This window comes from Erythrolamprus reginae, chromosome 2 (assembly GCF_031021105.1).
Source record: "Erythrolamprus reginae isolate rEryReg1 chromosome 2, rEryReg1.hap1, whole genome shotgun sequence".
NCBI classification, from domain to species: Eukaryota; Metazoa; Chordata; class Lepidosauria; order Squamata; family Dipsadidae; genus Erythrolamprus; species Erythrolamprus reginae.
This window is the reverse complement of record NC_091951.1, coordinates 208,749,843-208,765,282: the sequence shown is the minus strand read 5'-3', so window position 1 is coordinate 208,765,282 and position 15,440 is coordinate 208,749,843. Positions and strand designations below refer to the sequence as shown.

Genomic DNA, 15,440 nt, shown 5'->3' with positions numbered 1-15,440 from the left:
CCATTGTCACAAACATAGAACTTAATGGAGGAAATAGCTGAAGGCAGCTTCTATTTGAACATTTGTATTTCTCATTGATTTTTGGATATTTTTGGAAGGAAGGATGCTCTATGATTGGCAGCTGCATGAGCTGTCTACCTGACATGAGCTTCAAAGTGCACACTGTAATAGCTCTGGATAGTAATGATGCAACATTCTCAGACTTTTCTTCACCGTGGCCCCCTTTAAATACCTTTTGTGGCCACGGACCCTAAAGATGTAACTCAATATTTAAATCATAACATTTCTTCAAGCCTTTGTGTCTGGTTATATATATGCAGAGTAACGGAGGAGGATTAGATAAGATATCAGAATATATTGTGCCAATTTAATGAGCCAGACAAATTATGAAGACATTTTTGTATAAAACAGTAGTTTCTTTGTTTGTTTGTTTGTTTGTTTGTTTGTTTGTTTATTGATTTGATTTGATTTGATTTGTATGCCGCCCCTCTCCGAAGACTCTTCAGTGAAAAGTATCTTCAGTCTTCTATATACAGAAACTTTACATCAACTATATTCAGCTTACTTACAAGTAGATATTTAACCAATCCAGATTACAAGTAGATACAAAACCAATCCAGGTTTCTAGTAGAAATTAAACCAATCCAGGTTTCTTCACATCACTATCTCAGTTCTACTCAATATCTAACTCATGCTCAAACTGCTCCAGTCAGCCAACTAACAACCACCATCAACAGCAAATAACCACATGAAAATGGTGAAGTTGATCTGCATCTTATAATGCCCTGGCCTGATTAATCAGGTTGCAGTTCACACCCAATGACTCAGCATTAGTATGCTTACATTCTATCTTTTACCTTATATGGTACCACAATGAAATATCACGCAGGATTGCTAAGCCTGACACTTTGTGAACCTCTAGTGATGATATTGCACCCACCCCGACCCTGGGTCTGTGGGTCACAGGTTGAGGACCACTGACCTCTAATACATTTCATTTTGTGCCTAGGATTTCAAGCAAGACACTGTCTTTTTATCTGAGGGATTCCATCACAAATTGGGTGGTGCTGGCTGTGGGCATTTCACCTACCAAAGGTAAAGAATTATGAACGATGGAGCTAAAGTTGGGAAATATGAAAAGCATCTAAGAATTAAAGTAGAATTAACATTGGGGATGGGGGGTGTCTTTGTTATTGGCCTTACTTGCAGGGATCTGTGTGGCTGAACCTTATGAAATAACAGTCATGAAAGAATTCTTCATTGATCTTGAAGTGCCGTATTCAGTAGTGAAGAATGAGCAGGTGGAGATTCGAGCTGTTCTGCACAACTACGCTGAGGAGGATATTTATGTAAGTTTTGGGATTATTACAACAGTGTGAGTTTAGAAATTAGGAAATGTGCATGACTTGACAGGTGAAGGTGTGTGTGTGTTTGTGTGTGTGCTCGCATGTGCGTGTGCTTTTTCATGAAAATATAGCATAATAATGAGAAGAGTAATATTATTTTCAATGTTTGCAAATACCTTTACTGCCTGGCAAATAATTCTGATATTGTGAGACCCTGTGAGGGTTTTTAGAGGCCCCCTCTGCAGATCCCACTTTAAGAAACTCTGGGTTTAGATCAGTGATAGGCTACCAAAATTTTTACTACCACACTGTGGGCGTGCCTTATGCATTTTGTTTCAACATCTTTCAGTGCAAATTGAATGCTCTGGGGTGGAGCTCCATTTTCGCTACCTCACTGTGTTCCCCCTCCTATCCGGGCAGTAGCCCACCCCTGATTATCTACTATATAAAGTATATGTACCCACACGCACGCACAGCTCTTCTAAAATTATACACATTCAGCCTCATTTAGTGCGATAGGAAAAACATACCGAGAGCCCAGAAGGGGAAAAAAATTTAAAAATCAAAATTTTGCTACTGGTACTGCGTACCTGACTGTACCAATAGGAGCCCATCACTGGTTTAGATCATCATCCCTGCTCCATTTGGGGTTTTTTTCTATTGAGAAGTGCACTTATGGGGCTCAGGTATTTGGGCGGCCTTATTTGCATACGTACAGTACTGAATTATTCACAGTCCCATTTTCTACCAGTGTATGAAGAAGGGAAAGGAAAGAATAAATTGCATAATATAATGTGTGTGTATGTGTGCTCTATGTGTACCCCTGTTCTGTCTTTCCTTCCACGTATCACAATGATTTGCTGGTTCAGGAACAGATTTAGTGGGAAATGTGTTTGTGTCATCTGTGGGAAAGCTGGATTTTAAATGATTCTTATGGCCGACGCTGCCTTGTGGCTCATCTGCTTTTTTTCATCTCCACTAGGTACGAGTGGAACTGTTGTATAACCCAGCCTTCTGCAGTGATTCCACAGAAAGAAGTAGATACCGAACTCAGTTCATGATTAACGCTCTGTCCTCCATGGCAGTACCATTTGTGATAGTCCCATTGCAGCAAGGATTGCATGATATTGAGGTCAGAGCAAGTGTCCGTGGAGAGTTGGCATCAGATGGTGTGAGGAAGAAGCTGAAAGTTGTAGTAAGTAACAAGTGGCTTTACATTATGGCTCTTGAAAAGAGAGGCAATAATCAGAGATCACTGCAGATAAAGACTATTTACAATAATTTTATTAATGAATGCACCCTTTATCTTCCTCCATTGCAACAAAAAGACTTTTTGGTCTCAAAACTTAACTTGTAACAACACAAAATAACATATCTACCATGGTTGAGATAGTCTAGCTCAGTGCTTCTCAATTATTTTCTGTTACGCCACCCCTAGGAAGAAGTAAACCTTTCACCCACCCCATCTCTCTGATCTGGGTTCCAATGAAATTTTAGTATTAGTATTTATTATTGTATTTATTATAAGCTGCAAGCAAAGTATTGGCTGGAGAAGGCTGTTCTACCCACTTACCTCGGAGTAAATCACACTGAACTCAGTGGAGCCTATTTTCAGTTAGGCAACCATAGGCTACCATGGTTTGGGACCTCTTTTGACATGTGGCCAGGCCAGCTTAATTAAGACGATGTTTTAGGGTCTCGAGCCTGGTCCATAAGTGCCACCTCTGCCAGGCTTTCCCAGAGAATGGTGTGGGAATAGGCTTTAGGTGCCATTCTAAGCTTTTGCCCAGCTGCAGAGCATGCTTCTGCTTCTCCAGCAGTAGGTTCACCATGTCATTCATGGCTACTATGGTGCCCAACGAGAACAACAAGAACCCATGCAGCCACCCCATCTGGCCTGGTTGCCTTCCCTTCTGGACTCAGAGCAGCATGCAACTGGGAAAACACTCCCCGTATGGGGGTATCAATTGAGAGGGACCACACGTTCCCCAGGTCACACATGCCTGCTCTGGCATTGCACCACTATTTGAGAAGGATTGGTCTTGTTTATTATTCATCTTGGACTGTACAGTGATCCCTCGATTTTCGCGATCTCGATTTTCGCGAAACACTATATCGCGATTTTTCAAAAAATAATAAATTAAAAATACTCCCCGGTTTTTTTGCTATACTGTACCATGGTTTTTCTCACCCGATGACGTCTTTTTTTCTATCATTTCTCTCTCTCTTCCTTCCACTCTTCTCTCTCTCTCTTTCTTCCTCTCTCACACTCTCTTCCTCCCTCTCTCATCTCTTTCGGGGGGGGGCGGGTGCCTACGGGGGATGGTGGCCGCCAGCGCTGGACTTGGCGGTGAGAGGGGCAGTAGCGGCGAGTGAGCGGGCGGGCGGGCTGGCGAGTGGCGGGCGGGTGGGTGCTTATGGGGAATGGTGGCCGCCAGCGCTGCTGCAGGAGGACTCGGCGGTGAGAGGGGCGGTAGCGGCGAGCGGGCGAGCGGCGGGCGGACGAGCGGCAGACGGGCAGGTGGCGGACAAGCGGTGGGTGGAGAAGCGGCAGGCGGGCAGGCGGTGGACAAGCGGCGGGCGGACAAGCGGCAGGCGGGCAGGCGGCGGACAAGCGGCCGGCGGACAAGCGGCGGGCGGACAAGCGGCAGGTGGACAAGCGGCGGGTGGGCAAGCGGCGGGCGGACAAGCGGCGGGCGGGCAGGCGGCGGACAAGCGGCGGGCGGACAAGCGGCGGGCGGGCAAGCGGCAAACAAGCAGCGGGCGGACAAGCGGCGGGCGGGCAGGCGGCGAACAAGCGGCGGGCAGACAAGCCGCGGGCAGGCAGGCGGCGGATAAGCGGCGGGCGGACAAGCGGCGGGCGGGCAGGTGGCGTACAAGCAGTGGGCGGGCAGGCGGCGGACAAGCGGCGGGCGGACAAGCGGCGGGCGGGCGGGCGGGCAGGCGGCGGACAAGCAGCAGGCGGACAAGCGGCGGGCGGGCAGGCGGCGGACAAGTGGCGGGCGGGCAGGCGGCGAGCTGTATGTAGCGGAAGTAAAAACACCATGGAAAAGTGGCGCGCATGCGCAGATGGTGTTTTTACTTCCGCACCACTATATCGCGAAAAATCGAGTATCGCGAGGGGTCTTGGAACGTAACCCTTGCGATACTCGAGGGATCACTGTATAGTTGTTCTGATTGTCTTTTGAAAACTCCTAGAATCTTCTCATGGCAAAATTTGGTTGGTTTGGAAATGGCAGAATGGGGGCAGAGCTCACTGTTTGGGGAGTTTCTTCATGCAAAGCAAATATGCTCAGTTTTACAGCCAGGATTCTTTAAGTCCAGTCTTTCTCCATCACCCCTGCAATCCCTCCCCCAGCTGTAATTTAAAAAATCTCTTTACTTTTCAGTGGTGTGGTTTATGTATGGGTCGGAGGATGGGTGGGAGATATGACCAAGTGGGTAAAATTGTCCACAACAATAGCAATACTGCCAAAAAGGGGGGAGGGAGTATGCTGGGTGACTAGTCAGATTAATTTAGGAGTTTCCTAGGCTGGTCTGCCTTCCTGAGCACAAGACAAGGGCAGAGCACCAGACAAGGGCAGAGGTGGAATTCAGCTGATTTGGACTGGTTTGAATGAATTGGTAGTGTCAACTGCAGGACATAATGCCGTCCTGTTTAGCCATATTTTCAAGGCCTGGTGCATGCATAGAAGTTGTGTGCATGAGTAAAGTGCATGTGTGGGAAGCCATACACATGTGTGGAGGTGGCGAAAGCACAGGGAGCACATCCATGCTCACATTTGGAAACTGGTAGAGAAGGTAAATGAATACCACCTCTGGAGAAGGCACTATGGTATTACCAGGGTAGTCATGCCCTTTGTATACTTGGACTAGAATGGGATGGCATCCTTATCTTAGCCCATAAAATACTTGCCCACCACATTTTTTTTTTAAATTAATAACACTATTGAATTCTGAAAAGAGACATAGAAAACTGAGTATAATAAAAATGCTATACAATGCTAGCTGCCATTAGTATTGCAAGTTGTTATCTGCTAGTTCTTGGTGGAAATAGTCGTCAACATAGAACAGTTCATTTGGTAACTGTTTGAAGTACTGAAAAAAGTAACTTATAACTGTTTTCACACTTATGACTGTTGCAGCATCCCCATGGTCATGTGATCAGAATTCAGATGTTTGGCAACTGGCTCATACTTATGATGGTTGCAGTTTCCCAGGGTCATGTGCAATGTTCGCTCTTCCCCTGGGTCCCACCAAACGACATTGTTTAGTCGATGGGACCCGGAGAAGGCCAACTCTGTGGGACCTTATCGGCCGCTGGGATTCGTGCGGTAGAAGGCGGTTCCGGTATTCTAGTCCGATGCCATATAGGGCTTTAAAGGTCATTACCAACACTTTGAATTGTGACCGGAAACTGATCGGCAGCCAGTGCAAGCCACGGAGTGTTGGAGAAACGTGGGCGAATCTGAGAAGCCCCACAATAGCTCTCGCGGCCGCATTCTGCATGATCTGAAGTTTCCGAACACTTTTCAAAGGTAGCCCCAGGTAGAGAGCATTGCAGTAGTCGAACCTCGGGGTGATGAGAGCATGAGTGACTGTGAGCAAAGACTCCCTATCCAAATAGGGCCGCAACTGGTGCACCAGGTGAACCTGGGCAAATGCCCTCCTCGCCACAGCCGAAAGGTGATGTTACAATGTTAACTGTGTTTAAATCACTGCTGGGAAGCTCCTTGACCGTCTGTTTCAAAAGTTGTTGCCTTTTTAAAAAATGACATGGGAGGTCTGCTGGCTCTTTCAGGCAGCAGCAGGAAATGAAATAAAAGGCAGAAGGTTAGGAGTTAAAGGTTCACTCAAATCCTTGCTATTCAGTGATGTGTCCTTCGAGGTCACAGACTGAATCTAAAGAGGGGGATTATAGGAAGAGGTGCAGAATTTAAAATCAGATTGAGTCCTCATTGGTCATAGGGTGGTCTTAACCCATACTTGGAGTCGAGCTCCACCGAACTTGGAGAAGAGGGAGAGTTCAGGTCCTTTAAAGTTTACTATGCAAATATAATGTAATTGGCATGTCAAATGGCACCTCTCATAATGTATACTGCTCAAAAAAAATAAAGGAAACAATCAAATAACACATCCTAGACCTGAATGAATGAAATATTCTCATTGAGTATTTCATTTGCACAACTATTCTATTTGTACAACAGCATGTGAAATTGATTGTCAATCAGTGTTGCTTCCTAAGTTATACTGTATTCTGTTGTTTAAGTGTTCCCTTTATTTTTTCTAATCAGTGTATATACAATTTATGTTTATACCTTCCTATTTATGTTTACAATGTTACAATTTATGTTTATACCTTCCTATTTATGTTTACAATGTTACAATTTATGTTTATACCTTCCTATTGCAGCAAATTAAATCCATTTATTCTAAATACATTATATTACTATGAATGTACACATACATAGAAATTGCAAAGATTGGTGCACAAAAAATTGGTTGGTTTTACTTTCATTTGTGTCTTCAGAAAGTGAAAGGAGTTTCCTTTATGATTTGATTTTGTTGATAGCTTGCCAATATAGTGTTGTTTCTTCATCCAAATATTTGATTGGCTCTTTCTTACATTTTGAAATCTATTCCACCTCTAGGTCATATGAGGTTACAAGAAACACAATCAAGTAAAATCAAAATAGCTAAGAAACTGTAGTTGATGGTCTTGCTAACCCTGGTTGTTTTTCAGACCAAACTCAATGAAGATTTCACTGTGTCAGCATCAGGTGATGGAAATGCCACAATTACAATTTTACCGTTCTATAATGTGCAGTTGTTGGAGGAAGCAAATATTTGCAACAAATTCCATCTTGAAGTTTATGTTGAAAACGTGCACTTGAGTAAGTTTGGCTTCCTAGAAATAATGCATTGTAATAAAATGTTGAGGGGTATGGGGATAAAAATTTTACTGTTCACTTGTTAGAATCTCAATTGCATAGAAAATATTATTAACCATACTTACTGCATTCTGGAGTATAAGACGCACTTTTTTCCTCCCTAAAAGGAGCTGAAAATTTGGTTGTGTCTTATATTCCGAATGTAGCTTTTTCTAAGCTTTTTTTTCTAGCCCTAACTAGGTGGTAAAAATCTTCCCAGCTTCCTACTTCCTCCAAAGAAGGCTTTTTCCAGCCCTAGGTCTTTGCAGGCTTGTTTTCATTCCTACTCCCTCTGAAAAAGGTTCTTTCAGCCCTAACCAGGGGATAAGATAAGATACTGAAATTGAACAAAGGGTGCTAACAAAGATGAATCCTGGTAGGTAGATTTGTTTTCCTATTTTCCTCCCCAAAACTAAGGTGTGTCTTATAATTCCATTGTTAGAGGTTATAGTTCCATTGTCTATAATGTTTTTAATTGTTGTTGTTAGCCGCCCCGAGTCTTCGGAGAGGGGCGGCATACAGATCTAATAAATCATCATCATCATCATCATCATCATCATCATCATCATCATCATCATGTGCGTCTTATACTCCAAAAAAATACGGCAGTCGAGATCCAGTACTGGCAGTCAACAAATCAATTTGGACACATGGTCATAGACCAGAAGGCCTCTTGTTGTCCACTAAGTCTAAATATTCTCTTATGATTTAACTAGTTGCACCAACTCTTATCATTTGAGGTAAAAGATGCCAAAAAAGAAAAATGACTTAATGGCTTTCTTAATTTTAGAAACTCCAGAAAGAGAGATTAACTCCAGAGATTTTTGACTGCTTTAAATTCATGTTGATGGGTTTGCAACAGGATTCATTTTTATTACCGGTTTTATATCTGTGTACCATTCTAAGGCATTATCACATGTTTATCTCATTTTTCCTTTGCAGAACTCACATTTATTTGTCAGTGGGTTAATATTGCTATGGAAATCTTGTAATAACTTAATATATTTAGTACATTTATTTTTCAGTTTTCTTTTGTGGTACTGCTCCATTTGTATGTAGATTGCTGGTTTACATGGAGAAATTTTATCATTGGAGGCTTTAAGAAGAGACTGGACAGCCATTTGTCTGGATCTCATGCTTGAGCAAGTGGTTGTTCTAGAAGATCTCCAAGGTCCCTATCAACTCTGTTACATTTTGATTCTGATTCAGAAAAGACAGTGTAGAAAAGAGGGAGAATGGATTTGTCATTTCTCTCAGAGGATATAATTGATCATTGTATTAATCATACTACAGTGAACCCTCGATCATCGCGAGGGTTCCGTTCCAGGACCCCACGCGATGATCGATTTTTAGCGAAGTAGCGGTGCGGAAGTAAAAACACCATCTGCGCGTGCGCAGATGGTGTTTTTGCTTCCACTGCCGCCCGCCCTTCGCCCGCCCACCCCGTTGCTCGCGCCCGCCCACCCCGTTGCTCACGCTGTTGCTGGGGCCGCTTCCCAGCTGGGGAGCCGAGCTAGGGAGTCCCCACCGCGCGCGCGTTGCTGGGGAAAGCGCGCGCGCTTGGGGACATCACAGCTCCGCTCCCCAGCTGGGAAGCGGAGCTAGGGAGTCCCCAAGCGCGCGCGCTTTCCCCAGCAACGCGCGCGCGGTGGGGACTCCCTAGCTCGGCTCCCCAGCTGGGGAGCGGAGCTGCGATGTCCCCAAGCGCGCGCGCTTTCCCCAGCAACACGCGCGCGGTGGGGACTCCCTAGCTCGGCTCCCCAGCTGGGAAGCGGCCCCAGCAACAGCGTGGGCGGGCGGGCGGTGCCCGCGCGCTTGGGGACATCGCAGCTCCGCTCTCCAGCTGGGGAGCCGAGCTAGGGAGTCCCCACCGCGCGCGCGTTGCTGGGGAAAGCGCGCGCGCTTGGGGACTCCCTAGCTCCGCTTCCCAGCTGGGGAGCGGAGCTGCGATGTCCCCAAGCGCGCGCGCTTTCCCCAGCAACGCGCGCGCGGTGGGGACTCCCTAGCTCGGCTCCCCAGCTGGGAAGCGGCCCCAGCAACAGCGTGGGCGGGCGGGCGGTGCCCGCGCGCTTGGGGACATCGCAGCTCCGCTCTCCAGCTGGGGAGCCGAGCTAGGGAGTCCCCACCGCGCGCGCGTTGCTGGGGAAAGCGCGCGCGCTTGGGGACTCCCTAGCTCCGCTTCCCAGCTGGGGAGCGGAGCTGCGATGTCCCCAAGCGCGCGCGCTTTCCCCAGCAACGCGCGCGCGGTGGGGACTCCCTAGCTCGGCTCCCCAGCTGGGGAGCGGAGCTGCGATGTCCCCAAGCGCGCAGGCACCGCCCGCCCGCCCACGCTGTTGCTGGGGCCGCTTCCCAGCTGGGGAGCCGAGCTGGGGTGTCCCCGCGCGTGCCGCCCGCCCGCCCACGCCGTTGCTCGCGCCGCCGCTGGGGTCTTACGGGGGCAAGAGGGGGAAGACCCAGGGAAGCCTCTGCCCGGGTTGAAAACTAGCGAAATAGCCCTTTCGCGATCCTTGAGGACGCGAAACTCGAGGGTTCACTGTATACTATACTATACTATACTATACTATACTGTACTGTACTATACTGTACTGTACCACACCATACCATGCCTTACTGCTATGCTATGCTATGCTATGCTATGCTATGCTATGCTATGCTATGCTATGCTATACTATACTATACTATACTATACTATACTATACTATACTATACTATACTATACTATACTATACTATTTGACGAGATCCCATTCGTCATCTTTAGGCTGGTGCTTTCGGCTTTGTGCTAGGGCAAACAAAGAGTGGCCTGACCTGCCATCCCTCTATAAATACTGGTGGGTGGGTGTGGATTCAAGTTCTGCAAGTGGGTTGGTTGGCTGTGTTGTAACATCCTGATTAGTTGATGGGGTAACATCTTGAGTAGTTGATGCAGTTGATGTTTGCAGATTAGTTGGTGTTTGCAGATTAGGGGTGATATCCTGAGTTGTTTTTGCAGTTGATGCCTGTAGACTAGTCAGCTGTTTTATAATGTATGTCTGTGGTGTAACAACCTGGGTTTTGTTTTAGCTCTGTGTTTGTGATCTGGCTGATTTTTGGCTCACACAGAGGCTCTGGGGGGATGGCAGAGGGAATATTTACCCTCCGCTGGCTCCAGGGAAGCCTTTGGAGCCTGGGGAGGATGAAACATGAGCCTACTGGGCCCACCAGAAGTTGGGAAACAGGCCATTTCTGGCCTTCAGAGAGCCCCCGGGAGGATGGGGGCAACTGTTTTCGCCCTCACCAGGTATTGAATTATGGATGTGGGCACTTGGGCATGTGTGATAGCGTACGCACACGCTCTTTCAGCACCCAATGAAAAAAAGGTTCACCATCACTGGGACTGGAAATTGGCTGATGGACTGGCCCCAGTGTTAACTAGGCATGAATGGTGCACCAGAAGATACAATCCTAGCGTATGGGAAGCAGCCTCGTTCCAGGTGTATGGGAGGTGCGTGCTCCTCTTCCCACCTCAGATTCCCTCACTTTTTTTTTTAACCTTAAAATTTTGGATTTTTTTCATTCCCCTCCCCTCCCCTTCTTCCTTCAGCAGCGACTGTCCTCCTCCTCTTCCTCCTCCTCCTCCCACCCAAATTCTGAGCTTTTATTTCTTTCCTAATGGGTTTGCACACATTATTTGCTTTTACATTGATTTCTATGGGAAAAATTGCTTCTACTTACAAACATTTCTACTTAAGAACCTGATCACGGAATGAATTAAGTTCTTAAGTAGAGGTACCACTCTATAAGTACTCTATAAGCCTAGATAAAAGAAGGGATGGGGTGTTCATGATCAAAATCTTTAAATATATTAAGGTTGTGAATAAGGTTTTAGAAGGAAGTATTTTCAATATTATGCAAAAATCAAGAACACAGTGGCATAACCCCAAACTGACAGAAGGGATGTTCAAAAGTAATGTTAGAAAGTATTGTTTCACAGAAAGAGTAGTGGGAACTTGGAACCAACTTCCAGCAGAGTTAGTAGGTCAGTTATAGTAACTAAGCTTAAACATGCTTGAGATAAACACATTTCCATTATCCAACAAAAATTTAAAAATACAATTAAAAATAAAGAAACAAAACCATCAGTCTCAATGGACAACTACCATGTTTTTTCAGTGTATAAGACGCACCTAGATTTTAGAGGAGGAAAACAAGGAAAAAAGTATTCTGAACCAAATGGTGCAGTATTAAATAATAATAGTAATAGTACCCTCTCCAGCTATAAGGGGGTGGGTTTGCAGCTCCTGCTCTCCCTTCCTTCCTTCCTCCCTCCCTTCCCTCCCTCCCTCCCTCCTTCGTTCCTTCCTCTCCACTTCTCTCTTTTCCTCCCTCTCTCTTTCCCTTTCCTTTCTTTCTCTCCACTTCTCTCTCTCTCTCTTCCCTCTCTCTTATTCTCTCCTTCCAGGTCTCTATCATTTCTGGGTACCACTCCCTCTCTCTCCCCCTTTTCTCTCTCATTTGTTTCTCATTTCTCTCTTTCTCCATTTTCTCTCTCATTCCTTCCCCCTCTCACTTCCCCCCTCTCTCTTTCCAGCCCTGTCTCCTCCTCCACCCTTGTGTTTGTGTGTATACACTCTTGAGACATTTCCAAAAATAGGTGAGGGCTGGGGGGTTTTTCCTCTCTTATTCTTTGGGTACTTTTTACCATATGCTTTAAATCAAGAGTCACTTCTCTCTCTCTTTTGTTTCTCTCTCTTTCCTATCATTCTCTGCCTCTATCATGTTCTCATTTCTCTCTTTTTCTCTCCTTTTTGCTCTCATTCCTCTCTCACTCTCTCCCTTTCATTTCTGTTTTTCTCTTCCCTCTCCCTCTCTTTTCCCTTCTCTCCCCTTCTCTCTCTCATTTGTTTGTTCTTCCCTTCCCTCGTTCTTTCCTTCATTTTCTCACCTCCCCTTTTCCCCTCTCATCTTCTCCCTGTCTCTCTGTGCTCGGGGTTTTGCCTTCACATTTTGGGGGTGGGGAAGAAGCTGCCGAGCCCCCCCCCAGCCTGGGCTTTGCTGGGGGCTGGTTTGGAAAGGGAGTCCAAAGCACAGGACCAGCACTTGAGGTTGGGGCCAAGGATCCTGTGGGCCGGGTTGAGTAATTCTGCCAGGGACGGATGTCTTTTGCTTCTGCAAAATCTCTCTCTGGCCAAGCTCCGCCCCCGCAGGACTCCCAAGTTCCGCCAAGGGGACGCCCTGCCTGGTTCTTCGCAGCTGCATGCAGGGAATCCTTGTGAGGGGCTCCTGGAGGCTCCGTTCTGTACCCAGCAGCAAAGTGTTGTATTCTAGGTGGCTGCACAGGGCATCCAGGTTGCAGGAACAAGGGGGGCATACCGCCTAAGTTAGCCGATCACAGCAGAGACAGTGGCAGCGGTGGCGGCAGGGTCCTGGGGTGTGGATGTGACATTCCCGGCACTGCTGCTCTTTGAAGGGAAGCCACTGGAGCTGCCTCAGCAGTTGCCTCCACACTTGTCTCCACCGGGACTGGGTAACTTAGCGATGCATCCGCCTTGTCCCTGCCACCTGATGCCCTGGAATGTGATGTTTTGCTGCTGAGTGTAGAGCAGAGCCTTGGGAGCCCCTCGCGAGGATTCCCTGCATGCAGCTGTGGAGAACTGGTCAGACGTCCCCTCGGCGCATCCAGCAGGCAGAGGAGGCCCACGGTGCGGCCCTGATCATCCAGTGGGATGGGGCTTGGCTCCATCAACCCCCACCCCAATCTCCCACCTTCTGGGGCATCCCCAGGGCTCAGCCGCCAGCCTCCCACCAAGGGCTGCCAGGTAGCCTTGGCAACATTTGGTGTATAAGACGCACCCAGTTTTTGATGCATTTTTTTGAAGTAAAAAGGTGCGTCATACACTGAAAAATACAGTAAAACTTTTTCTACCACCAGTTTTCTGTTTTTCTAGGCTAAACAATAATATACAGCCAAAAACACTGCACAAACATACATGTATAATAGCAGTTACTGTATGTAAAGAAAAAACATAAATCTGGTTCTTGCAAAAAGATGGATGAGAAGCATTTTACACCCAGGTTGAAAATTCCTACCTCACACACTTTAGAACCAACACAATTACAGTGATCTCTCGAGTTTCGCGATCTCGATCATCGCGAAACGCTATATCGCGATTTTTCCCACCCGATGACGTCACTCTCTTCCTTCCTTTCTCATCTTTCTTTCTCTCTCTCTTTCTCTATCTTGCTTCTTCCTCTCTCACACTCTCTTCCTCCCTCTCTCATCTCTTTCTTTCCTTCTCTCTCTTTCTCTATCTCTCCCCCTCTTGCTGGAGGGCGGGCGAGCGGCGGGCATCAGCGAGGAGCCGGGGTTTCCCCTTTGCGTGGGCGGCCGGGAAGACCCAGGGAAGGTTCCTTCGGCCGCCCAGCAGCTGATCTGCTCGATAGCGCAGCAGCAGCGAGGAGCCGAATCGGGGTTTCCCCGCACGCAAAGGGGAAACCTCGATTCGGCTCCTCGCTGCTGCTGCACTACCGAGCAGATCAGCTGCTGGGCGGCCGAAGGAACCTTCCCTGGGTCTTCCCGGCTGCCCACACAAAGGGGAAACCCCGGCTCCTCGCTGATGCCCGCCGCTCGCCCGCCCGCCAGCAAGAGGGGGAAGACCCAGGGAAGGTTCCTTCAGCCGCCCAGCAGCTGATCTGCTCGGTAGCGCAGCAGCAGCGAGGAGCCGAATCGGGTTTCCCCTTTGCATGGGCGGCGGGGAACGCAAACTCCACCATCTATGCATGCGCGGCCATAGAAAAAAAGGGCGTGCATGCGCAGATGGTGTTTTTACTTCCGCAACCCTACATCGCGAATAATCGATTATTGCGAGGGGTCTTGGAACGGAACCCTCGCGATAATAGAGGGATCACTGTATTCAATTATTGAAATTTGATCTGGATTTATATTTATTTATTTTATGTTTAAATGTTCCTCATTCACTTATTTCAAGACTTTTCGAAACCCAGTTAATCATAGAAATAGAATTATATTTATATAATTATATTCATGCTTTGTTTTAATAATAATAATAATAATAATAATAATAATAATAATAATAATAATAATAATTTATTAGATTTGTATGCCGGCCCTCTCCGAAGACTCCATGAAGATGCTGGGCCAGTTAGGCAATCAAAATTTTCACTTAAAAAAGCTGCAAAGAATATGTGCAGAGTCTGAGTTTCCTTATTTCTTTTGTAATTTTTAGACTTAAAACAGGCAAATGGAGCCAAGGCAGCCCTCATGCTTAAAATCTGCACCAGGTAAGAATGTTGAATGTTAAATAAATCTTTGGATTGTAACTGAATATTTACAGTAATAACTTGGAGAGGCAAATTTGTTACTTTTCAAGAAAATAGTTATATTTTCCCCAGATTTACACACTATCTCTGCTTGTATATTGATCTGTTTTCTGTGTATCGTCCTAATTGGTAACATTTTGTTGGTGGTGGATAAAATGAAGAGCAGGATTTAAGACTCCGCAGGTCCTTCAGATTGATTTGGGGATGCAGAAATTGTAATATGCTACAGCACGATGGCCAGTATATGAATGGGAAACCTCCAAGAGACTCTAGAACTTTAGGCTAGGATCAGAAGTTGAGAAAAATAACTCAGGAGAAGGTAAGGACAAATATATTCCATATTGATGGGGAAATTCCACAAACTTGTTCATGAATCCATCAGAGGTTGAGTAGACTTAAGAGAACTATAGAATGAGACTAATGATAGGCCTTCAGCTTGGTTTTGCCATTTAAAGAAGAAAAATACATTCAATTTTATGTCCTAATGCTTCTGACTCAGTTTTAATCCAAAATCATGAAGCTTGTAAAAACATTCATGAAAATTGTTTTGTGAGTTAGGAGCATGAACATCACAGTGGCTCCTGTGCCAGTTTATAAGATCCATTGATAGTTAGATTTCTCCCCTTCAAGAAGAATCATTTTTTAAAAACACAGCACTGCCCTCATAGCAATAAAGAGGAAAATGTTTGTGAACTAAGCAATCTATCTTTGGTCATTTCCCCCCCTCCATTATTGATTTTAGGTATCTGGGAGAAGTTGATTCTACAATGGCAATAATTGATGTTTCTATGCTGACTGGTTTTCTCCCTGATGTTGAAGATCTTACAAAGGTAGGCAAGCTTTGC

General features: G+C 46.2%; 1 protein-coding gene across 2 annotated transcripts in view; it reads left to right on the top strand.

Annotated features, from left to right (window-relative positions):
• The window catches only part of LOC139161885 (A.superbus venom factor 1-like), a 100,723-nt gene that overhangs the window by 61,907 nt on the left and 23,376 nt on the right, over positions 1-15,440 (top strand). For both annotated transcript variants that reach the window (XM_070741581.1, XM_070741580.1), the window contains exons 18-23: positions 1,010-1,095; positions 1,210-1,349; positions 2,329-2,541; positions 7,090-7,240; positions 14,502-14,556; positions 15,338-15,425. In XM_070741581.1, the coding sequence (XP_070597682.1) occupies positions 1,010-1,095; positions 1,210-1,349; positions 2,329-2,541; positions 7,090-7,240; positions 14,502-14,556; positions 15,338-15,425 (733 nt within the window). The remainder of the gene's footprint in view (positions 1-1,009; positions 1,096-1,209; positions 1,350-2,328; positions 2,542-7,089; positions 7,241-14,501; positions 14,557-15,337; positions 15,426-15,440) is intronic.